Raw genomic sequence first — 25,103 nt, forward strand, 5'->3', positions numbered from 1 at the left:
GCTTCCAGCCATTTTTTTCTTGTTTTCTCCTTTTTTTCGATTTATATTGTACAATTCTGGTTTCTTAAAACATATAAAACTGGTAGTGTCAAGCTTTATTTATATCTTTGTTATTTCTGAAATTTTAATTTTCGATCTTATAAGGGTCTATAATATTATTTTTTGAAAGTACAGTTTCTATTTAAATTGCTTGAACACCAAGTTTTAAAACGTTTTAATTGTTCTTAAGTTTTTTTATTTTTGAAAGTAAGAGAAAATTAAAAGGATTTAGTAAAGACTTACCATTTGACATCTTTAAGCACAAAGTTACATGACACAATCAATCAACATATCATCAATATTATTAATGGAAGATAAGTTTTAAACTAATTTCATTTTCTGACAAACTGACTTTGCATCGAACTAGCAGACGCAGTATCATGATAAATACTTATTTATAGCACTATTGACTTCTAGGTGCTGAACAATCCAAAACCAATTAGGTAGATAAAATACAAGCAGATATAATATTTTCTAGAAAAAACAAATTAGAATACTATTAAAAAAGAACAGTGCATTAAAAAATTACACTGAACAAAACAACACATTGTGCAAATTAAGAATAGATTTGAAAGTTCAACATCATGCCACTATAATCACCATCAAAGCTACATAATCTCCAATAAATGTAATTTCAACTGAAAGCGATTAAAGACAAAATCAGTGAAATTTGAACAAATGCAATATTTCATTAACATTTAGTAGAGAAAACAGTTTTCAAATTGTTTCAGAAATTTTCAGTCACATCTTTACTTCCTCGAAGTATGTAGGAAGTACGGTAATTGTCAAAAGATTAGAACTTGAGATTTTTACAAACATCCGTAGTTTAATTCCGGATTCGAAAAACATATTTTTGATATTATGTCTGTCGTTAACAAAGAAAATTTTTAAAAAAAACCGCTTTGAGCTGGCCTGGTGAAATTGGGTATATGGTTTTCAGATCAAATTTGTTGATTTTCATCACATTTTGAGCAAAATCTGTTCAGAAGAAGTCCATCTGTCTGGCTGTTCGAATATAACTATAAAATGAAAAGAGACTGAAAGATAAAAGTCGATACACTTATTTAACATCTTTAGTATTACCTACCAAATTTTGAGCGAAATTCAACAATGATGTTGACCGGCTGTCGATCTGTACATTCAGAAGAATGTAAATGCGATAACTCACAAACACAATGACTTAAATATATTATATTTGGCACGTAATGTCATTTATGTCAATTTTTTTGTACCAATAGATTGGGAAGAACGCGTCTGAGATCCAAAGGTAAAAGTGAAGTTTAATGTGCCCCTTGCTGCGCCAAGGATGCCAAGTCGTCAATGAAGATGGCGGACAAAGTAAACAAACTCTTCTGCGTAACAGTTATGGCTACCACTTTCCGCAATATAATTATGATTTTTTTTCTGATAAGTATAGTTTTTTTATACTAGCTGAGCCGGTCTGTTGGGTGCGGAACAAAAGTTAGAGCATGCTATGTCTTCGGCATCTGTAGAAGGCACCGGGCAGAATTTTTTAACTTAAAAGAAATATCCTACGGTTTCGCTAGCAGCGGGACCTAGTAGCTTCGTTAGCATATTGAACATAAGGTCTGTGTGGATAACAGGAACAGTACATAGCCAAAAGAAAAGAAAGAACGGAGAAAGCAGCAATCGAAACATTCGCCATACAAAATTTCAAACAAGCATCCTTTTCCCAACTTCATTAACTCGTAAAAAAATATATTCCACTCACCCTTCTTCCATTTTGCCGGTTCGAAATACTTCTATATCAAACCATTCTTCAATACCATACTTTGATATCAATTCATTTATTGATTAATCGTTTAATAACTCGCCAATGATCACACGATCCATTCAGTAAAAATGCTAAATTCATACCAAAGGCTAATATTTCTTAATTATTGTGCGCCAATGCCATGCAAGTCGTTTACCGGGATAATATCTTTATTAGAGAGCATGAGGAAGTTTTGAGAAGACCACTCTCGTTGGTTTGAAAAAACAGTTTTTTTTTATTATTTTTTTTTACATTTTATTTCTGTATTCCAAAGATAATTTTCTGCTAATAACATTAGTAATAACTGTAAACGAAAAATGAAAAATTGTTTCTATCAGACAGGTACTTAATCGGAGGAATAATTAATTTTTTCACTTTTACCTTTGATGATAATTTTCATTAAACATTATGGATAAAATACACATATCAAAATTTGTTTTTTTAATGCTTGTTGCGAACATTCGTTTTTTTTAATACAATCTTTTTGTTCTTAATCTATCCAAAAATCAACTAATTGTCATTCTAAAAATAAAGTTAAAATTTTTTTCTCATTCTTGATTAGAAGAACAATTTACGCTTTCCACTTTATTTATTATCTATATTTCCGCCAAATTTTTCGATAGTAGAGATATATAAATTTTTTTTTATATATGTAAAAAAATTATAAGTAAGTAAAATGTATTCGAATTTATATAAATTCAAAGCATAAGTAAGTAAAATGTATTCGAATTTATATGAATTCAAAGCATAAGTAAATAAAATTTATTCGAATTTATATAAATTTAAATTATAAGAGTAGAATTTATTCGAATTGATATAAATTCAAAGTATAAGTAAGTAAAGTTTATGCAAAATATAATTTAAATTTATGCAAAGCATTTGTATAAATTTATAAAAAAACTTATATAAATCCGAAAAGATATTTTTTCAAGAAATTTCAACTTGCTCTTTCCCTTTTTCAAAAAAAAAAAAGAAAAAAAAAAGAATATACTTTTTTAATTAATATTAAATCCAACCTCACAGTGCACATTCTTTCTGGTATTTGATTTCACGAGCCATTTACAAATTTCATGCTTTACTACTTGGCGATAATTCCCCACAAAACTTATCGATAAGACTACCTCATCTTTTATTTCGCTCCTATCAGCAGTCCTGTTTGATAAGATGACTCGGAAAGCCACGTCTGCTTGTAAAGAACCTTCCAGCTGCTTCTGCGTCTGCCAGAAATCAGAACGAAATATTGTTTTGATTTTTTTTAAAGACCGAATAAATGATGTTACCTAAACAAGTACAATTCTTTACGTTTCTGTGGATGTTTTACTGTTTTATATGTATTCAAGCTGAGAAGTAAGTGAAATTATTATAATTTTTCTCTAAAATATTAATTTTGTCTGTTGTCATATTTTTGTCTTTGTCTGAACTTTTATTTTATGAACTTCATCACAGTAAATCAGTAACTTAATCTCTTATAATTTGAGAGCTGTTTTTTATCTAGTTATAACTATTAATCTCAGTTATGATTTTAATATATTTATTATCTGAATTTTACAAACGTTATAATTACCATTTTAATATTGTATATATAATATATATTTTAATATGAATTTCGTATGAGATTTATTATGGTTCTTGATGAATCCCGTTTTAAATGAGCTCAAAATTTTTAACTAATTACGGCGGTAATTCGTAATCCGGCAATTTTCTAATCCAATCTCTTTAGTAGTTGGATATTTTCAGAACACAGAGTAAAAAGCATTAAAGGGTAAAAACATTGCATGTTGATTGATTAAGTTTTTGGATGGATATACAGTGTCACACAAAAGTGATGGGACACTTGTGCTTTACAAAAGGAAACTGTAATAAAATAAATTTTAAAAAAACATGTAAAATTTTTTGTAGGTGTGTTTCATATTTAAATTTAGTAACAATTATTACATAACATACATTTTGTCAAAATATTAAAATATTAATTTAATAAAAATACAATTGTTTAGAACGGAGCAAAAAATGGCTCACATAAGTGATGGGACACCATTAGATATGCAACAAAAATCGTCTGAAATAAGCAATAAAAATATTTTTGGTGGTTTTATTTTTACTCAAAAGCAATTGGCAATAATTTATAAAATCGTCTGCAGTATTTCTCTCCAGTTTGTTTTGGAATTTTTCTGTTTTTTTAGCTCTGTGCAGCCATAAATGCTCAACGAAAAGAAACTTCGCTTGAAATTCGAAAATTAGTTATTAATTTGCATATTGAACGTGGAAAATCTATTAGAAAAACTGCTGAAACAGTTAACTTGAGTCATTCAACAGTTTGCAATATCATTAAACGATATAAAAAGAATAATATTAATCAGGATAAAAGAAGGCCTGGCCGACCATCAAAGCTATCCAATGGAATAAAGCGAATGATCGTTCGAAATATTAAAAAAATCCAAGAAAGAATGCTCCTAAAGTTGCTGCTGATTTACAAGCATTATATGGGATAATTGTTAATCCTGAGACTATTAGAAGGTTAATTCGATCCTCTGGATATCATGGTAGAGTAGCCAGGAAAAAATTCTTTCTTAAGTGAAAAGAATAGAAAACTCAGACTAGCTTTTGTAAAATCCAACATAAATAAGAATTCTGATTACTGGAATAAAGTTATATTTGCTTATGAGAGTAAATTTAATATATTTGGTTTCTGACGGTAGAATCTTGATGTGGAGAAAACCCAGGGAAGAATTTCGCAAACAGAACTTAATGCCAACAGTAAAACATGGTGGAGGAGAAGTTATGGTATGGGGGTGTATGTCGTCCGCTGGAGTTGGTAATCTTGTTTTTATTGACAGTATAATGGATCAGTACAAGTATATTGACATTTTAAAGCAAAATTTGAAATCTTCAGCACGAAAATTGAACCTTCACAACGATTTTAAATTCTACCAGGACAATGACCCCAAGCACACTGCTTTGAACGTTAGACACTGGCTGCTGTATAACTGTCCCGAAATAATAAAAACACCACCAAAATCTCCAGACTTAAATCCCATAGAGAATATTTGGCAAGAATTGGAATCAAGAATTCGCAAACACACCATTTCTTCAAAACAACAATTAAAATCGGTGCTTCAAGAAGAATGGGGTAAAATCACTCCAGAAATCACAAAAAAATGAGTCGAATCCATCCCAAGAAAATTAAATCATGTTTTAAAAGTAAAAGGAAATCCAACAAAATATTAAAACCTTTTAAAAAGTAAAATATTTGGATAAATATTTGATGGAAAAGTAAGTGTCCCATCACTTATGTGAGCCATTTTTTGCTCCGTTCTAAACAATTGTATTTTTATTAAATTAATATTTTAATATTTTGACAAAATGTATGTTATTTAATAATTGTTACTAACTTTAAATATGAAACACGCCCAAAAATTTTTTGTACATATTTATTTATTTATTTTATTACAGTTTCCTTTTGTAAAGCACAAGTGTCCCATCACTTTTGTGAGACACTGTATATAAACACTGTTCTTTCTCTAATTGTCTATCTGTCGCTTGTCGTATCAAATTGATTCCTTCTTGTTCTTTTCACTTTTAAAATGCATTTCTTATAAATAATCAATGGCCTCTCGTACACGAATTATGCAAAGAGAAAATATTGTAACCGTCAAGAAATTAAAACTCGAGATTTTATCGAATCTCACGTTTGAGACAGGCATTAGTACGAAAAACACATTTTTTGGAATTATACCTGCCTGTGAACAGGTTAACTGAAATACAATTTGAGCTAGAGAAGATGAAATTTCTTTTACGTCTTTTCCTCAAATTTGTAGATTTCTGTCAAAGTCTGAAGAAATCCCTTTATGTCTGTCTGTCTAGCTGCTTGAATACAAAGTTAGATTATAACTCACAATGGAAAGATATAAATAAAATTTGAAGAAGAAGATTTTAGATTTTAAGAACGGAAAGCAGATAAATAAAATTTGGTACACAGATTTTGAACCTAAAATGTAGACACTTATCAAATTTGGATCCGAATCCATCGGGAAATTGATCATGTTTCGGTCTGTCTTTTGCATGTAAGCGGACGTGGTAACTCAAAAACCCAATGATCTAAATGAATGAAATTTGGTATATGATCTTGTGATTTAAACAGTAGCTATGTGTCACATTTTGGCCACAATTGGTTGGAAAGAGAGATGTCAAAAATATATAGTTGGTTTCCTAGTACTTTTGTATAAACCTTCTTCCAATGTTTCCTGTTTCAGGTTCGAGACCCGATTCCATCGAAGAAACGTCGTATAATCGGGTTTGGTGCACGTTAAATCCGTCGGGGCCAAACGTCCTCCCACTGGTGTGGAAGTTTGGAGAGGGGGGAAGGCAGCTAAAGTGTCGTCCTCGTCATCTGACCGTGGTTCGAAATTACGAGGTCCATGCCAAAATAACCCTAGTGTTGCTTAAAAATGGGACGTTAAAATAACTAAACAAACTAAATCAGCGTTTCCTGTTTGTTTACGGGAATATAATGATGATTAAGGAAATCCTTTTGTATGTTAAAGGGTATAAAGAACGAATCCTTTGTTGCATTGCAAAGTTTATTTCAGTGTAAAATCATCAAAGAGAAACGTCATCATGAAAATATTTACAATTGATACAATAAATTCGTAGAAGATGGTTGCATATGCACTGGTCGTTCTTGCACATTGGAATGAAATGCTAAAGGGATCTGAATTTCTTTCGTAGCTGATCATAGGAAATCCACAAGCAGATGAAGTAAAAAAGTTGTATTGTGAGACTCGTGATTTGGCTTTTGCTTAAAACCCATGTCTGTTACTCTGCAATATCTGCAAGATATTTTATTGCAGTGAGTTTAATAACCAGGGAACAATTACTTTCTTTGCATGTGACAAAAAATGGAATTTCATTCAACGCGTAGAGAAAAGTTCAGATTTACACACGCATTCGGACAATCCTGGTAAAAGTGATGCCATTATTTCTTTCCGAAAAAAGGGCTACGCTTTAGGAAAAGTCGTTTGGTTCATTACAGTATGCAAAAGTTGAATCCAATGTTGCAATGCACCATGCATTTCGTTGTAAGAGCATGTAAGTTCATAAAGATTGACTGCTTATGTGAAAGGTAAAGTACTGCGCATATCAAATAAAAATGTTGAAAAGACCCGAACTGGTTTCAAATATAGTTCTCTCTGTGTGAATATATGAAATGCAGCGGATGTATACCAACAATGCCCGCTAATCTTCAAGATACGCAAGATCGAAATGTTAAAATATAAAATTCAATAACTAAGGACCAGTTAATGTGTACTTCAGAACTGACTACTGATTTGATGTTTTTCTAATAACAAATGGAGCTCATATTGAATGCATACAAAAATGTGAATTTTCCTCTATTCAGCTATGTGTTGCACTATTTATTACTTTCCATTAGAAACAAATATTGCGATTATACTCATTTGTTTGTTTTTCTGCTTAAAATTCCATCTTAAAAATTAATTCAACAAATCCGGCTGTATTTTATTCTGACATCTACCGAATTATAAAGAAACTACTATAATATCAAAGTAATTTTTAAATTTATCTATTTCTGAGAGGGAGTTTTTAGTGAACAAAATATAAATTTAATATTTTAGTTTAAAAAGCTTTATTATTTGCTTCTGTTCATTATCAGTTTGAAATGCATTTCATTAAGCAAATGATGATGATAGTAATAGCTTTATATCTATGATGCACAATAAAGTGAATTTTAATAATTTGAAATATCAAATGAGGCATGTAAAGTCCATGGGGGTCAAATAACATTCAGAAAGGTGCGAGAAAACATTTAAGGAATTCTTAATTGCAGAAAAGAGTTTGCACAATTTGAAAATGCCAATACAATTGAAGACTTTAAACTGGGAAGCAAATTTCAGATGAAGTATGTTAAAAATGATTCATATTGGATTTGATTCTTGTATTCATATTCAAATACTTAGAATGAGATTATGAGATCAACCTATAATTAATTAATAATAATAATTCTATTACGTAATAATAATAATTCCATACATAATAATAATTGCATTACAGAAAAAAAAGAAAAAAATTGAATATTTCATTGCAAATTTGAAGTTATGTAAGAACATTTTTATTTTACATTATAAATATTGATTATCGAAAGTTAGATTTTCAAATCATATTTGGCCACATAAAATGCATTGACGAATTGAGCCCCTCGAAGCATTTTGATAATAAAAGTTGATGGAATTTTCTGCTATATTCCTTCTGCAGAAAATATTTTTGATAATGTGATTAGAGTTAAAATTAGATAGTGATAATTCAGAGTCTAAATTCAAATGTATGAAATTTAGAATGCTTTCTGATTTTTGAATTTTTTACGATCCAGATTTAAAATTACTTCTCAAATAAGCTTCGATGATAACTCTTCTACTGATAATATCTCAAATAACTCTTCTACTGATAATATCTCAAATAACTCTTCTACTGATAAGCTTCGACGACTTATTGTCTTCATATTTGCATTTGGCTAATTTGTTTCTACATCATAAACTCAATTTTCAAAACATCATGTTCTCTCATGATAATATCCTAATAAAAGATTTTTTTTTAAATTAATGTGACACGGTACTATAATGTACAGCATTTGTAAAATTGATGTTTTTACATAAAAATTAAAGTTTTTTTTTGTTCTTAAAAAATCGTTTTCTTTTCTAGAGTAATATTTTTGAATGCTTTATGAAACTTATCGTCTGTTTGCATATAATTTCTCTAATCTGTAAAGAGAAAAGATGAAATTTTTCATGCTTTTATGAAACGCATTATATCGGTTTTATTTTTAATTTTTCATGTATATATATATATATATATATATATATATATATATATATATATATATACACTCATGTCCACAATTAAGGTCACAAACATATCATCTGCGAAAAATGAAAAACTATTCACTGTGTTCCCACGAAATTTGGCACAGAGGTACACTACAGTGGAAGAAAGAACATAAACACTTAACAACATGGAAAAGATTTTAATTGGGAACTAAGAAACAGGGTATATCAAAAAGTGTTAAATTATGAACCAGGGATAGAGCATTTATCTCGGGAAAAGTCTGCCTAATATGGAGTGTGACCACCGTGAACTGCAATACAGCTTCACAACGAGCTTTCATACTGTTTATGAGGGTGTCCATAAATGCTTGTGGCAACAAAGCCCATTCTCCCAAAAGCGCGGCTTTTAACTCTTGGAGGGTATTAGTAGGGGGGTCACGTTGTGCAATGACTCTTCTAAGATCATCCCAAGCATGTTCAATAGGATGGAGATCCGGAGACCTCGAGGGCAAGTCCATATGTGGAATATCCTCTTCCTCAAGAAAATCATCAATGATCTGGACTCTGTGTGGACGCGCGTTACCGTCCATAAACATGAAGTCTGGACCAAAAGCACCCCGGAACAAACTCGCATAAGCTTCAAGGATCTCATCCGTATAACGACGTGCATTGACAGTACCCACATTGAAGACGTGCAGTGGTGTACGCCTGCCCAACATTATGCCACCCCAGACAAGGATTCCTCTGCCACCAAATATGTCGATTTCTTTTACTAGGAGGGATGATAGCGAGCTCCTCGCTCTCTCCAGATGAAGATTCGACCAGTGTCACTCTGTCTGGTAAATATCGACTCCTCACTGAAAAGAACACGCCCTCATTCTTGCTGTGCCCAAGACTGATGTGTTTGGCACCATAACAACCGGGCTTTTCTGTTGGATGCAGTCAAAGGGATGCACTCAACTGGTCGCTGAGTATAAAGAGCCCTCTCTGCTAGACGTCTGTATACTGTTTGTCTGGAAATTCTTATTCCAGACGCAGCAGCAAGGTCACGAGCAAGTTTAGGAGCCGTTGTCAGCCTATGCCGTCGTGCGCTTAATGCCAAATACTGATCCTGTGCAGGCGTCGTTGCTCTGAGACGGGCTTGGCCGGTCTTCCTGGTTACAGTACCACTTGTTTGGAATTGATTCCACAACCTGGATACAACTTTCGGTGCCACTTGTAACCATCGAGCCACCTCCGCTTGAGACTGCCCAGCTTCTAGCCTGCCAACGTCTCTCCGTCTCAAGGAATCGTCTAAACGATTATGAGAATTCATTCTAACTGGAAACAGGTTAAATGTTTTGTTTTAATGCAATTTTCACAAAATTACAGGCAAAAATCCCAAATTCCTTAACGGTCTAATTTTAGTAGATCCTCAAAAACTAATGCTAAACAACATTTTTTCCCACAACAAAGGTTAATATCGTGTTACCGGTCCTTCACAATGTATAAAATATAATTTGTTTAAATTTTACTGGTAGCCATTTAGAATTACTTTGAAAAACATTTTTGTGACCTTAATTTTGGACATGAGTGTATATCAGGTGCTATTCATTTCAAAATTTATTAAAGGTATACTATTGTAATTACAAAATTTTACTAATGTTTACAAATTATAAATTAAGAATAAAACTGAAGACAAAATCTATATTTCATTCTTTTCTTTACTTAATTGTAAAATTCATATAATATAGAGGAAAATATGTCCTCCAGTCAGTTGCTGTGAGATGAGGAAACCCGATCTCCCCCCCCTCTCCCACTGGTAAAAATATGCACGCCTCTAAATATAGTTTAATGATTTCACGTAATAAACATATGATAAACGTTGTAGCGAATGACAATTAAAAATGAATCGAAGAAGTATTTTGTTATTTTTTTTTCTTACAGTAAAATGCACAATGTATTCTAAAACTTTGACATATTTTACGTGTATTACGTAACATTTGCCCTGAATGAACTATATTGCCAAGTGCATAACATGTGGTACTACTGTCATAAAGTATTGAGTTTGATGGCAAGTCAAAAATGCTCACAAAGTAATAAACTGAAAAAGAAAGAAGGAAAACAACTGTTTCTTACTTTCACGTATACGAAATAATCGTCGAAAAATTCGACTTGAGATTTTGAAATATGTCTATGTTTCAGACTCCTCCGAGTTTCAAAAATATATTTTTAGTTTTATATTTTTTACCCCTTCCGTCTATCTGTTTGCGACAAGAACAACTCAAAAACACTTTGAACTAGACGGATAAAATTTGGTATAAGGTCTTCGTGCCTTATTTGCCGATATCATAAGCTTTAGTAGCTATCTTACTTTTTGAAATTGACGACTTAGAACCCATTGGCAAAATGTATGGATGCCAGATAGAGAATTTCAACCAAAGGTCAGGTGGCGTCCACGTCATCTCATCGGGCTTTAAAATTACGATGTTCGTCACAAAATATCCTTAGTGTTGCTTTAAAACGGGACGTTAATATAACTAAACTAAATTCTAATGCATTATTCTAAATTTCATTTATACTCTTATGCTTTTTCAGCTGTAACGTTCTTATATTATAGACAAATTAACGAAATTCCACCTAGCAATTTATTAATCTAAAATTAGACCCAAATCTTAAAATTGATGTCCAAAATATTCGATAAAATTAATATATTTAATTTGTTGCATGTCTAAATTAATACATATATGCATATGAATAGATAGACACAAAGAACCAAAATTTTTATAGATATAGTCCAAAATGCAATAGAAGCTTAATATTCTAGTGGTAGAATCCTAGAAAAAATTTCATTCATCTAGCTTATTATGTAGTTGAGTTACCGTATTCTCATACATACTGAAGGACAAACAGATTTCAAAAGGTTGGATTTCTCCCAACATTTCATTGAAAATTGCAATTTTGATATAGAAACAACTTACCAAATTTTACCCTTCCAACTTGTTTTGTTTTTGAGTTAAAATGCTTACAGACAGATATTATTCCGAACCTCTTTGTTTGGATTCGGAAGGTCACAGATATTCATTAAAATTCAAGGTCGAATTGTTTGAAAATTACAATGCTTTTGCTTTCTATAATTTCTTTTTCTATAATAAATTTTCTTATTTACATTTCGTAATTTATTGTTTAACTGAATAGTTTAACTATTTCGGCTAAAATATTTGTAATGGACCGGAAGTTTGACATGCTTTAGCAAAGAAAACAAAATTGAAAATATTTGCATAAGTTTTTATTCTTCAGTGGACATTACTGCGCTCTAACAGTTAATGTTAATTCGATATGAAACTGACATCACGTTTCGCATCTGAAACAATTTCATTCAACACGAATGTTAATAGGTAATAAAAATCGAATGTTATTTCTTATTGTCCGTCGGCCAGTGAATCGACCGCCAAAACTACTCAGCTACTACACATTCCTTGCCCCACCCTTTACCCTTAATGTACTCTATAACACCCGCACTCGATTGTTCTACGGGGGCAACCTGGATTTGTTTCTGTGCTCCCTCCCGCCCCCTCCTCGTCCCATTATTTCCGCTCGGATTGTGGCACGAGCTTTTAAAGTAATGAACGCGGAGGACGGCCGAGAATCGAAAAATGGCGGCAAATTAGTCAGAATTCTATCATCGAATGCCGTAACAGAATGCCGCTGTTAGATCTGGGCATGACTTGAATGATAATGAGGATATGAAGCGGAAAGAAAGTGAATGATGGGAGGAATATGTTTGTAAAAGTTTTATGTGCGCGAAAAAAATTACACGGATTGTTAAAAATGGGCGCAGTTTTAATCAAAATCAGAATTTTTATGAAGTGAAAGAATATTGTGAAAGTAAAAGCAGTGAGGTAAGAAAAAAAAAAGGCGTCAGCAAATATCTATGTTAGTTAATTAATATCTTGCAAATAAAATAATATATTCAGGTACATCATTTTTGATTAATTATTGTTAGTTTTTATTTATAATTACTTAACTGGAAATATGAGCGTGAAAGATTTTATATCGTCTGCTGAATGATTTCGAGTTTCTGATAAAGAACCGAATTTAGTAAAGTCGCTGAAGAAATTTGTTTTTCTTTTTGAAAATAATTTAATTGCTTTTATATTTCGAAAATATTATTTAAGATTTAATCGTTTATTTTCTGAAAGAAAGCAACGTTTCCTTATTAGCTTTTTATTCTGTTTTGGTCAGAATTAAATTATTGCTTTAATTATAAAAAAAAAGGCTAAAAAGTTGCAAAATAAATATCAAAGATGAAGTGTCAATATAACCTCATTTACATTAGTCATTTACAAATTTTGTATTTTGAATGCTTATTTTGATTTATGAAAACAAGTTTTGCAATTTGTTGCATCAGCCATTTTAAAGCTCATGTATCAAGCTCACGAAGTGAACTTTTTATAAAAGTTTACAAAAAATGATGTCAGGGAAAATAGCTTACAGAATATAGCAGAATAAAATTATTAATTTATAGTTAAAGTAAGAGAGTAGAATTAATGCTGCTCCAATAAAAATAATTTATGCTTTAGTTCTTTATTATTTTAGAATTCTTACGCTTATTTTAGATGAAAAAATCATAAAATTATAGACGCCTTTTGTATCAGAAGTTTATTATTTTTTTAGAATGACAGAAGTTATTATTACGATTATAAAATCTCTCTCTCTCTCTTACATAAAATTGTTTATGTAAAGATTGCGTTTTATTCTATTTGTGATTAGTAGATAGCGAGTCACTTGACCTATAGCATTTGAAGTTGGTTTTGCCAATATTTTTTGGAGTATTTAATAAAAATTATTGTAAAATTGTTATAAGTATTTATATTGAACTTGATGGCAAAATGGTGACAAAAAAAAAAAAAAAAAAAGAAAGAAAAGGAAATCATTAATTAACTCCAAATTTACAACAAATAAGTTTAAAAAATATTTTTTTAAATTTTATAGTAAGACACACTGTTTTTGGTAACACTAATGAATATTTTTCGGGTTTACCCTTTTCGAGTAAAGGAAAGTTTTCGTCTCTATGATAGCAATCGTCTGAATACCTACGCAATACACATGTTAATACATTATTTTTTAAATAGTAATGGGGATCCAGTGACAGCAGATGAAGAAAAAAAATGGGAAGAAAAGCCGAGACAGAATCTACCAATTTAAAAAGAAAAGCTGATCGTGAATTGCTTCGTTGGTAGCGAAACCTGAATAACTGAATGAATATTTAGATATTGCAGATAGGAGCAAAGAATGTTCTCATTGTGGGAGTTTGAATTTTGAATCAGAAGTAGGCCAATCTGCGAATATATGTTCTCATACGTTTATAGTAATAAGATCACACACCAAATTTTATTAATATATGTCTGTGTTTCTGAGTCATCGTGTTTGCACGTAAATATTAACAGACGGTTAATTCTTTCAGAGATTTGGCTCAAAATTTATACGAATTTATTTTTTTAGACACTAAAGTCGTATAAAATATTTTATTTTTGTAACTCTTTGCTTTTTGTATTTATCGTGTTCATTTTCATTCAATGCACAAGAGAGTCAGTTTTTTGATATTAGAGCAACAATGGGCCCTAGCATAACTATAATTGTATGTACTTTGCATGTTGGGTGTAACATTCCCCGTTTCCCAGTACTGATAAGACATTTACAGCCAGCTGTGTTGTCGCTGTTACTTACTAAACTCCTCGAGATAGCCAGATGGTGGATATTTTCACCTGGGTGGTCTCGCATCTGTTCATTAGCGACTGCAATGAAAGAACACATGTGGAATTCCTCTCCCAAGAGGTATTGATAGTACCTTCAAAGAGAAAGGGGTGTCCAAACATCTGGATGCTAGATGTTTCTCTTTGTGAAAGGACCTTCCCACGACACACTGGCGCCGCTGAGAGAGCATATTGCTGAACCCCGATTGGCCGAAAGAGAGCTCAAATGACCAATGTAAATTAAAAGGCGGAGATTGTTGCCGAAATAAAGTGGGGAGATTTTTTTTAGGGGAGAGTAGAAACGAATTGCAGGAGACTGTTGGACTACGCCCACGAGTTCGGAGTCCTTGAACCAACTGAGTTTCAAGAAACCCTTCGACTTTGACTGTTGTATCTCCTACAACAGGTGTAAATAACTATTTATTTAACCATGATTAGAACAAGTTGTTCTTTGTATATATAGGGTTGTAAAATAAAGAATTGTCTGGAAATTCTGATTCGTTATTTGATCAGTCTAGATCAGGACATTACATGGGTATCAGACAAACTTCCTTTGTATGGCTTTCATTCAAAATTTGTAAAAAAGTCTAAAAATTTGGTATAAATACAATATACAAAATTTAATCTATGTAGCTCAAATTGCTACTGCATTATCGTGTTCACAGAGAGATAGGCATTATTTCCAAAATGTGTTTTTTGAATTCAGGTAGGTCTAAAACGCGGAAATTCATCAACATTTTGAGACCGATTTTTGACGATTAAAATGTTTTATCTCTGTATACTGCTTGAATGTGAAAGAAAATATGATAGCAGCAAGAGTCAGATGCATCATTTATCCTTTTTTTTACTCGATCAAATTGTTTTTAAATTTTTAAATATGTAAGATATTTTAAATATTTTTTTATTTATTTTGATTAGTTATTAAAAAAAATTGGGATTTTTTTTATAGCACCCAAGATTGTCTCCTAGCCACCATTCTATTCTATACAACCAAGTCTCGGATTGAGATTTACAAGCTCTGATCTCTTTAATTAATATCATGATGATGATCAAGAGTAATTTGAAAGAGAGTAAAATAGAGAAAAATCAGATAGCAGAATTTCAGATCATGTTTTATATATAAAATGATTACGAATGAATATCCTATATTTACAAGGCTATTCAAAGAAAACAAAAACAAAAAAGCAGAACCTTGTTGTTTATCGGAAAATTACAAACAACAGTTGAAAGTTGGAATTCAACACAGTCATTAGTATTCATTGTAAACCCTTCAAAAAATACAAACGACATCAAAGTGATACGAGGGCTCATCCCATATTGATGATTTAAAGCCTGCAGTTGTGCATGTCTTAAGCTCATCAATGTCTGTTGGTAGCAGGGGAAGAAACAACTGTTGTTTGATGTAGTTCCAGAAAAAAATCAAACACTTCCATACAAGCATATCTGCATCCATTCTAAGGTTCACATCAGGCATTCAGAAAAAATTATGAAATGAATAATCGAACCGCTTCGATATCCTTAATATTTCTGGAAGGGCTTCATAAAACACTTATAATTGTGTTGAATTTGAACTTTTAACTGTTATGCTTGATTTCCTATCAACAACAAGACTGTCCTTTGTTTTCTTTTACGATACCTGCAAAGTTAGGGTATTCATTAATGATCCAGTAGAATCACGATTTGTTTTGTATATTTTAAACTAATTGTGTTGAATTTGAACTTTCAACTGTTATATTTGATTTCCTGTCAACAACAAGACTGTACTTTGTTTTCTTTAACGATACCTGCAAAGTTAGGGAATTCATTTACGATCCAGTAGAATCACGATTTGTTTTGTATATTTTAAATCGCATGCAATATTTATCTAAATAATTATGGAAGCTGTAGAATTCAAAGGAATTGTATCGAAGAAGTGATTTAAATAAGAAAAAAAAAACAATAAACACTCTTAACAGCAATCAAATGCAATCGACAAACGGAAATCCAGAAACTGATAATTAACGAATTAGCCCATAAACTATAAAATAAGACTCTCGCAACATATTTACAAAGACTAACTGACTGACAGTCTGACTCAATAAAATTATTATTTACAGCACAGCGTTCGAAATAATTGTATAATTTTTATCCATGAAAACTCTTGACAGAAATATTAAACCGTAGCGATCACCGTTCATTCTTCTCAGAATTTACCAGAACAAAGCCATTCACACCCAAAGTCCAGATCTAACCTTCCAAACTTCAGCTCTTAACAAAGCTCAATAGGAAATAACGATTTAGTTTCCCGCTAATGCACCTATTCAGAAGTTAATAGCGTTCCAAAGGAAATAAATAAATAAATACCCATGGTTTCTGATAGGCCGTAAGTAGGGCATTAACAAACAAAGAAAAGTTTAAGCTAGCCTCGAGCTTTTTAGGTATATTGGATTGTTAACGGTAAGCATCCATAATATAAGCATCCATTCTTAGCCTTTTGAAATGTGAATCTGTTTTTGCTGGGGTAAAAAAGTGGAATGATCACGCAATACAGGCATTAGTTTACCGAAGGAAGGTGTCACATAAATAGCGTTACGTGTTCTCCAGCAGCTGGAGCAGATTATTCGAAAACAATCCTTTCTCAATGTTGGAGTATTTTTGGTTTAATTGAATGATAAAGTTTCATTCATGCTTTCTGTTAAGGAAGATATGGAATTTAATGATTGGACAGTAATGTTTCGTTTCTTTTTCTTTCTGTTAATGAATGGGATCTTAATTATTAGGGAAGAAATGCTTTTATCGAGTCCTTTATTTTTTATTTGTAATGTTCAATACTTGAAAGATAATTTCTTATCCATAGAGATTTGTCAGTACAAAAGCAAGCCGTGTTACTAAAAAAACTATTTTGTTTTATAAAATGACTTTTGACTTCAATTGAAAAAAAAAATTTGCAAATGGCATAGAACTTTTATAACACAAATGGACGAACCAATACTTCTTCATTTAAAAGTTAATAAGTTAATTTGCAACTCTGTAAATGTAATTGTATACTAGTTTGATAACTGTATAACTGGTTATTAAGAAATTGAAAAAAACCCAATCATTTCATAAAAAAAATGTGATATTCCCACAAATAAAAGCAAAAATTCGTTGTTTCAGGATTCATTGATTACTTCCTTTGATAAAATGGTACTCAACAGGTGGTACATGTAACCCCTGGAGTTATGTGATGGGCAGTTGAGGGAAAAGCCAAATGGGGTCAGTAATAGGAAAAAAAAACAAGTAAAGTGAGTCAAAATTGGTTTTAACTTGATGCCTTCCATAAGAATAATGTTGTCACCAAAATGCCTCTTATGTGATTTATGTGGAAAAAAATGAAATTATAATATTTTTTGCACAGAACATTTTTCATAAAATGTAATTACTTAACACTTAATGCCACATCGCATCTCCGTTCTAGATCTCATGTGGCCCTTTCCGATTTAATATAGTTGTAGGTGGACTTTATTAAACAAATTACACAGCAATTAATTGGTAAGAAACATACAAATGACAAAGAAGAATTTAATTAATTGTTACCGACAATCATTTTAGACGATTAGACTAAATCTACATTATATAAATTGCCATTGTGCTAATGCGGTATTGAACGTTGGGTGCCAGTTTCAGTGTACTAAAAACTATCTCAGTTGCCCCTGGTGTAACGGTAAGAGAAGGCTGTTTTTAAACAGAGCGAAATCAATTTTGAAGTTGCATAATATAAATTATTATAAAAACAACTTTTCAATGGAAAGTCTTGTTAATGAAATAAAAAGTAAATTTTATTTTAACTATTTTTTATTTTTATTTTTTAATCTTTAATTTGTATTTCAGTACTATAAATATTGTAAATTTTTCTAATGAATCCCCCCCCCCCTTGAATTCACTATCCGGTAGCACCATTGGTATGGAATAAAACCTTAATTAATTTATGGGTAAATTTATAAATAAATTCTGAGAAGAATTAAAATAGTATATTATCAACTAGAATATGTAAGAATGAAAAGTGCGAACATTTTATGATATCAGGAAATGAGTGAAAATACAATTAAAATTTCCAACTTTATAAACATGAAGCAAGTAAAGCTAAGTGAAAGTGCTTTATTAAAAAGTAGATAAATAATCTTCAATATTTTTGAAATTTAAACCTTAGCTATGTTTTATTTAGTTAAAATTTCGACTTTTTACCAATTTGTAAAAGATAAATAATTAGTGTTGAAATGTTTTTAAATCAGGAGAAATGCTGCATTAGCTCGAGTTTATACTTTTCAAGGTATAGCAAGAATAGTAATGAAAATGGCGGGAAAGTACAAATCATTGTGTATATGCCAGAAAATAATGTTTTTATAAAGCATATAAATGCTGAAGAAGTAAAGAGAAAAATGTTTCAAAAATATATAATTTTTAAATTACATAATCCTTATTTCATATACTTATCTCAAATAAATATCTGACTAAGTTAATAACTGAAAGTTCAATATCCATATAATTTTGCTTACCTAGAAGAAGATTAATTAAAATATTACTTAATATATTCTTTTAGTTTGGTTTCCTTTCAAGACATGGGCATTGATTTATTAAGATTAAAAAACATTATTTTTTTGCGTGATACATTTGAATTTTAATAACCTGCATTATATTTACAATGCTGACATTTATTACAAACGTTAAACACAATTGAATTACATTTTCCTAGCAGAAATAAGCGCGACAAAATATCCTTCTTCTTGGATCTCTTATTCTTTAATCTTTGACTAGCTGGTTCATCGGAATATTGGTTGTGCATTATCGCGATATTGTGCATATTTGTTGAGAATATCGCATTTACATGCATGGGAAAGTGCAAACCAACAGATGATTTTCAGTGATTTAGTTAAAATTGATGAAAATCATCATTAAACAAAATTTCTCTCATCTCTTACTCGCTGCATTTTCTTGTTTATGGCGATACATGCATGCGAGAGAGTAGATAGAACAAAGTGGTGAATTTTTGAGCGATTTGGTACAAAATTTAGTACGCAGCTAAATTATAGATGCTAAATATGCATACTAAGTTTCATCTATCTAGATCTTTATCTTTAGTAGATATCGTGCTCCCTTTACTCAGACATCTAAACAGACAGATTTCCTTTCAAAATTTGATTCAAAAATTTACAAATTTGTTGAATAGACGTTACATACCAATTTTCATGAGTTTAGCCCAAAGCGCTTTTGAATTATCATGTTTTCACACAGATAATTATACATCATCGGGTCTAAAAAAATGTTATGGGACTCAGAGAGGTATAAAATGTGGAAATTCGTCAAAATTTTAAGTTTGATTTTTTTTTTTTTTTTGACAATTACAACATTTTCTTTTTGCGTACTTCAGATACAAAAAAGTAAAAATACAGAAATTATTTTGAAAATATTTAAAACTTGAACTGTCATAAAATTTAATTCAATTTTTATATTAATTATATTTATTATTATATTAAAATTTAATTATATTTTTTGATATACATTTATTATTCACACAGTTTCTTTCAGTGTTATTCTCATATTCTTTTATATATTAAACATTTTTTTTCAATTTCTGTTTGTATATTTTTTTCAGAAAATTTATTTGTCAATTAGGAGCTTTTATAGAAGATCCTGACGGCAGCAATGCATTGCTAATAGACTCGGGGCGTACAAGGGAGGATTTAGATGCTTGCGACGAAGAAAATCAAAAGAAATGTATGCAGACTGTTGAAACACAGGTAAAGATACTATGCAGTACATGAGAAAAATGCGAAAAACGGCCAATAGATGGCTCTTCATATGATAACAAAAGCAATATTAAGCATAACAATTGATTTTTTTCCAAAGCTTAAGTTCTTTATATCAGATGCTCAACATGTCGACTGTCGTTCGCCAACAATACCTGTAGTCGAGGAACAATGTTGTGAATAGCACCATAGCATTCACAACATTGTTCTGCACACCTACTGTATGTAGGTGTGCTACTACTACTACTACTACTGTACTGTAGGTGTGGTGAGATAGTGTCGTCGGATGTTGCTTTTAGCACCCCTAAAAAGGTTGAGCGATTGTGGTAGACTTTCGACTTCAGGTAATCTCACAACTAACATTATGCAATGGAATTTTTAAGAAGTTCTAGGATTTTCGGTAACTCAAATTCTGCAGTTGTGGAAACTGAGAGACCCTTGGAATGTGAAATGGGTTTCGTCAATTCACAATGCGTTAGAAACCAATCTTTATTCCCTCCCCTCTATTTATGCACTTTTTATTGGTTTCAATAAAAACCCATGTAATTTCAATCATGTGTGTGAATTTTTGCCTCTCTACCTATATTATTCCGTGAATTATTGAATTTTCGTTAACGGAATTTTGAATCACCCTGTATTTGTCAAAGTTGACAATTTGTCATCTTGATTAATAAAGTCATATAGTAAATACGCTTATAATGTGATAATTAGGTTCCTTAAAAACTATGTTATATGGAGCAAAAGAACCAAAGAATATTAAAACAAGGTGATTGTTTTTCCTTTGAATTTTGGATGTTCTTACGAAATATAGCATGCTTTGAGTTTATAATACGGCGGAAAGAATCAATTATGCATTTTTAACCTTTTTCCATTTATCGAATGCATCTATAACTTGATAATAATTACAGTTTTGATGTCACAACCACATGCCAAAATTCATTTAGTTAATTAGTTTTGTTTTTGAGGTTTTATTTAAAAGTAGATAAACAATCTACCCATTTATGAATTTAATCCAAAGTTAGATAAATCTAAGATTTTGGATTGAAAATAACGAACAAAAATTTACGCAATTTGCCGAAAAAATTTTAAGACTTCATTGAGACTGACGACAGTGGCGCCATCATACCAAACACGAATACAAGATAAACCTCGACCTTTTATGGTGTCCTGTGAAAATTTTTATGCAATTGGTAAACTGATTGAAATGATACATCCGTACAATAGGGGAAAAAATTCTTTCAATCTGAATTATTAGGTTGGAACAAAGAATTGTTATAATTTCAGGAAAAACTTGGTTAGAAATACTTTAGGAACGTACTAATTAAAGAAATAAATTTACGGTGATTTGCATTTTCTTTTATACGAACAGCAAATATTGTAACCATCAAACAATTCAAACTCGAAAACTCCTTTTTGTCAAATCTTCACATTTCAGATCTCAATGAATCCGAAATACACATTTTAGGAATGATGGCTGTCTGTATGTGAACACGATATCTCAAAAAAGCTTTGAGTTAGACTGATAAAATTTGGTATACGGACATTAAATCAAATTCGTAGATGGCTGACAAATTTTGAACGAAATCTATTCCAAGGAAGTTTGTCTTTCAGGCTGTCTGAATACGACCGAAGATGACAGTTACACAGCTTTAAGAGCTAAATGAATAAGATGCATAGATTAACTATCTAAATTGTGTATCTGTATCATATAAAGAACCGAATACGTCAAGGGATTAAACGACTGTCGGTCTGTCTATTTTTTCGGATGTTTGTTAACGTGATAATTCAATACATAACAACTTAAGCAAATAAAATTTGCTCACAGTTTTAGCATCTGAAGTGTAGATTTTTTTTAAAGTTATCAACCAAATATGTCTAAGGGTTGACCATCTATTGGTGAATTGGTGAAAACACAATAACTCATAAAAGCAATGACTTAACTAAATGAAGAATAATCATATGATTGCTCTTACAGTTGCTCTATACCAAAATACGTCTTCAGTTTTCTGATATTTGTGATAATGACTGATGCCGACAATTTTTTCTGATAACCGATACTAACGATTAATCGCAAAAAAATCATCAAAGATCGCACCTAGATTCAGTAGAAACGCTAAACTCTTTCGAAAGTTCGATATTTGGCATCTATTATTTGCCTTCGCCATACAATTGATATACGAGTTAAGTACCAGTTTTATTTTCTATATTACGAAGCACACAGATCTGGGACACTGAAAATAAAAATCACAGCACTTGTGATATTCAGGCCTAGTCCAAGATTTAAAATTTTATGCGAGGAGGCGGAGGATATTAATTTTTAGGAAATGTTTGAGAAGATCAGTATCTATGCTTTTCCGAATAAATTGTTTTCTATTGGCACAATTGTTTTTGACAGGAAATAAGCTAGAACATGACAAATATCTTTGGTTAACTGATTGAGCTAAGACATCTAAGACTATTGAACAAATATGTGAATATATATAAAAAAATTGATATTTATCATCCCCAAAAGATAGCAGAATCTTTAAACATCAATATAGAAATTAATCGAAACAACCTGCAAGAAGACCTGGGCATAAAAAAGTTTATTATAAATGTTTTCTTACGTTTTAATCAATGAACAAAACTCAGTTAAAAAGTGCATATTGCAGAAATGCCATTTCAGTCTGTGAATATATTTCTAGACATCTAGAAATCGATGTTACAAACTGACTGTATATACTATTTTCTATCTTATCCTAGAATAAAAGGGCAAACTGAGGAATTGAAGTAAAAACCAGCGGCAGGTCTCCTTTCTCGCATACTTTCCAACTAAAGTCTTATCTCCTTTCTTACGCATAAAGTTCAAGACCTTGTTTAAAACTGCCGAACCACCTTACACGGTATTGGTTACAATATACAAGTCTGTGGGGGTGAATTTAACATTTCTCGGATTTCATTGCGAGAATATGTATTTTAGATGCCTTTTTCCAGTTCGACTGACACCAAAATTTGACACAAAACTGCAGTTGTAATCACAAGATAATATGCCGAATTTAATTGATTTATGTCATTGGGTTTACAAGTTCTTGCGGATACATTCAAGCGAAAGTACAAACCGACAGACGGTCAAGAGTTTGACAGATTTCATTCAAAATTTGTTAAGTATCTATACTTTTTTAAATGCTAAATCTGCGTACTAAATTTTACTTACTTTGCTCTTTGCGTTTTGTTGCTATCGAGTGCATTTGTACTTGGACAGACAGACAGACTTCCTAAAAATGGATTTCGCTTAAAATTCGACAGAAATTTACAAATTTGATCATAATTCCATATACCGAATTTTAGCAGTCTAGCTTAATGTGTGTTTGATTTATCGTATTCACTGACAGGCATATGCCAAAAATGTATTTTTAGGACTCGGTGAAGTCTGAAATGTGGAGATTCGTCAAAATCTCGAGTTTGAATTTTTTGATCGTTACCTCGTATAATTTTATACGAGGAAGTAAGAAGATAAAAAATAAATCTTAAACCAAAAATCAAAAGGACAAGAATTAATTCCTTTACCTGATACCGAAAATTAAAAAAAAAAGATATTTGACTGAGAATTAATAAAGGATTTTAAAAATCTGGAAACGATATTTGCTTATGTTTAGATGCATAGGTTTTCATTATGATTAAAACGTTATAGTAGAGCAAATTGTTTTATTAAAATGAATTCATATTATCGAATTTTAAATGGATTCTTTTTATTTTTCAGGTTATTGAAGGAACAGGGAATGGAAATTTTAGTCTTTCAGTTGATAAAGAGGAATACACTATTGGCGATGTTCTTTGCGATAAAGCGGATGCAGTACAAGAAAATATTCGAAATAAGATAGTTCAAATTTATTGGCGCCTTTGTGATTCGAAGTGGGAGAGAACCTCTTTCAAAATGCCTGAACCCCTTTGTTGTGAAGATGGACTTTACGTTCCCTGTAATAAACTCAGTTCCTGATTTGAAAGTCTTATGATTATAAAGACAGTTTTCCACAAATGCATCTATATCATAAATTAAAATAATATATATAATTATTATTTTCATATTTTCATCATCAGTTTTCATTAATTATACATATCATTGGAATCTTAACGGTTAAAAGACGTCAGTTCTGATCAGTACATAAGACATTCAACTAGAAGAAATAAAATTCGGTAAAAAAAAAGAACTCCTAGTTTTTGTTTCTATTATGTAATTTATTTTTCTTTTCTTAGTATATATAGATATTACATTGCCATTTATTATTCTTGTGTCTTCGGAAAAAAAAGACGAATTCGTATCAGATACCATAACATTCACCATACAATTCCATTTCTTGTCATATTTCATGTGGCAACAATGGTGAATTTGGCGCGCTTTCTAACTGATGCCATACACAGGATAAGTGCAGAAAATGATTGTTTTATAAGTTTTGAAAAATTATGGAATATTTTTCAATTCTTATCTTATGGAATCTTATTCAGTTCTAAATGTATGGCCTCTTGTTCTCTTCATAAGGAATCTTTTTCAATTCTAAATATATGGAATTTTATTCTCTTCTTATGGAATTTTATTCTCTTCTTATGGAATCTTATTCAATTCTTATGGAATTTTATTCAATTCTTATGGAATTTTACTCAATTCTTATGGAATCTTATTCCATTCTAAATAATGGAATCTTGTTCTCTTCTTATGAAAATTTATTCAGTTCTAAATATATGGAATCTTTTTCTCTTCTTATGAAATATTCAATTCTAAATATATGGAATCATTTTCTCTTCTTATGAAATCTTATTCAATTCTAAATATATGGAATCTTATTCGATTCTAAATATATGGAATTTTGTTCTCTTCTTATCTAAACTTATTAAATTCTAAATATATGGAAATCTTATTTTCTTCTTATGGAATCTTATTCAATTTTAAATATATGGAATCATGTTCTCCTTTTATAAAATT

General features: G+C 30.9%; 2 protein-coding genes across 2 annotated transcripts in view; one reads left to right on the forward strand and one right to left on the reverse strand.

The window, feature by feature from the left end:
* Positions 1-3,012, reverse strand: part of LOC129965401 (uncharacterized) — a 24,623-nt gene extending 21,611 nt beyond the window's left edge. Inside the window, exon 1 of the mRNA XM_056079246.1 lies at positions 2,935-3,012. The gene's annotated coding sequence lies outside the window, so the exon portion shown is untranslated. The remainder of the gene's footprint in view (positions 1-2,934) is intronic.
* Positions 2,983-24,210, forward strand: LOC129965400 (uncharacterized). Its single transcript, XM_056079245.1, has 3 exons — positions 2,983-3,160; positions 19,993-20,137; positions 23,886-24,210. Exons 1-3 carry the CDS (start codon positions 3,084-3,086, stop codon positions 24,120-24,122), a joined length of 459 nt encoding a protein of 152 aa, XP_055935220.1. The 5' UTR covers positions 2,983-3,083; the 3' UTR covers positions 24,123-24,210.
* Positions 24,211-25,103: the final 893 nt, after the last annotated feature.

The sequence above is a fragment of the Argiope bruennichi genome, chromosome 4 (assembly GCF_947563725.1).
Source record: "Argiope bruennichi chromosome 4, qqArgBrue1.1, whole genome shotgun sequence".
NCBI classification, from domain to species: Eukaryota; Metazoa; Arthropoda; class Arachnida; order Araneae; family Araneidae; genus Argiope; species Argiope bruennichi.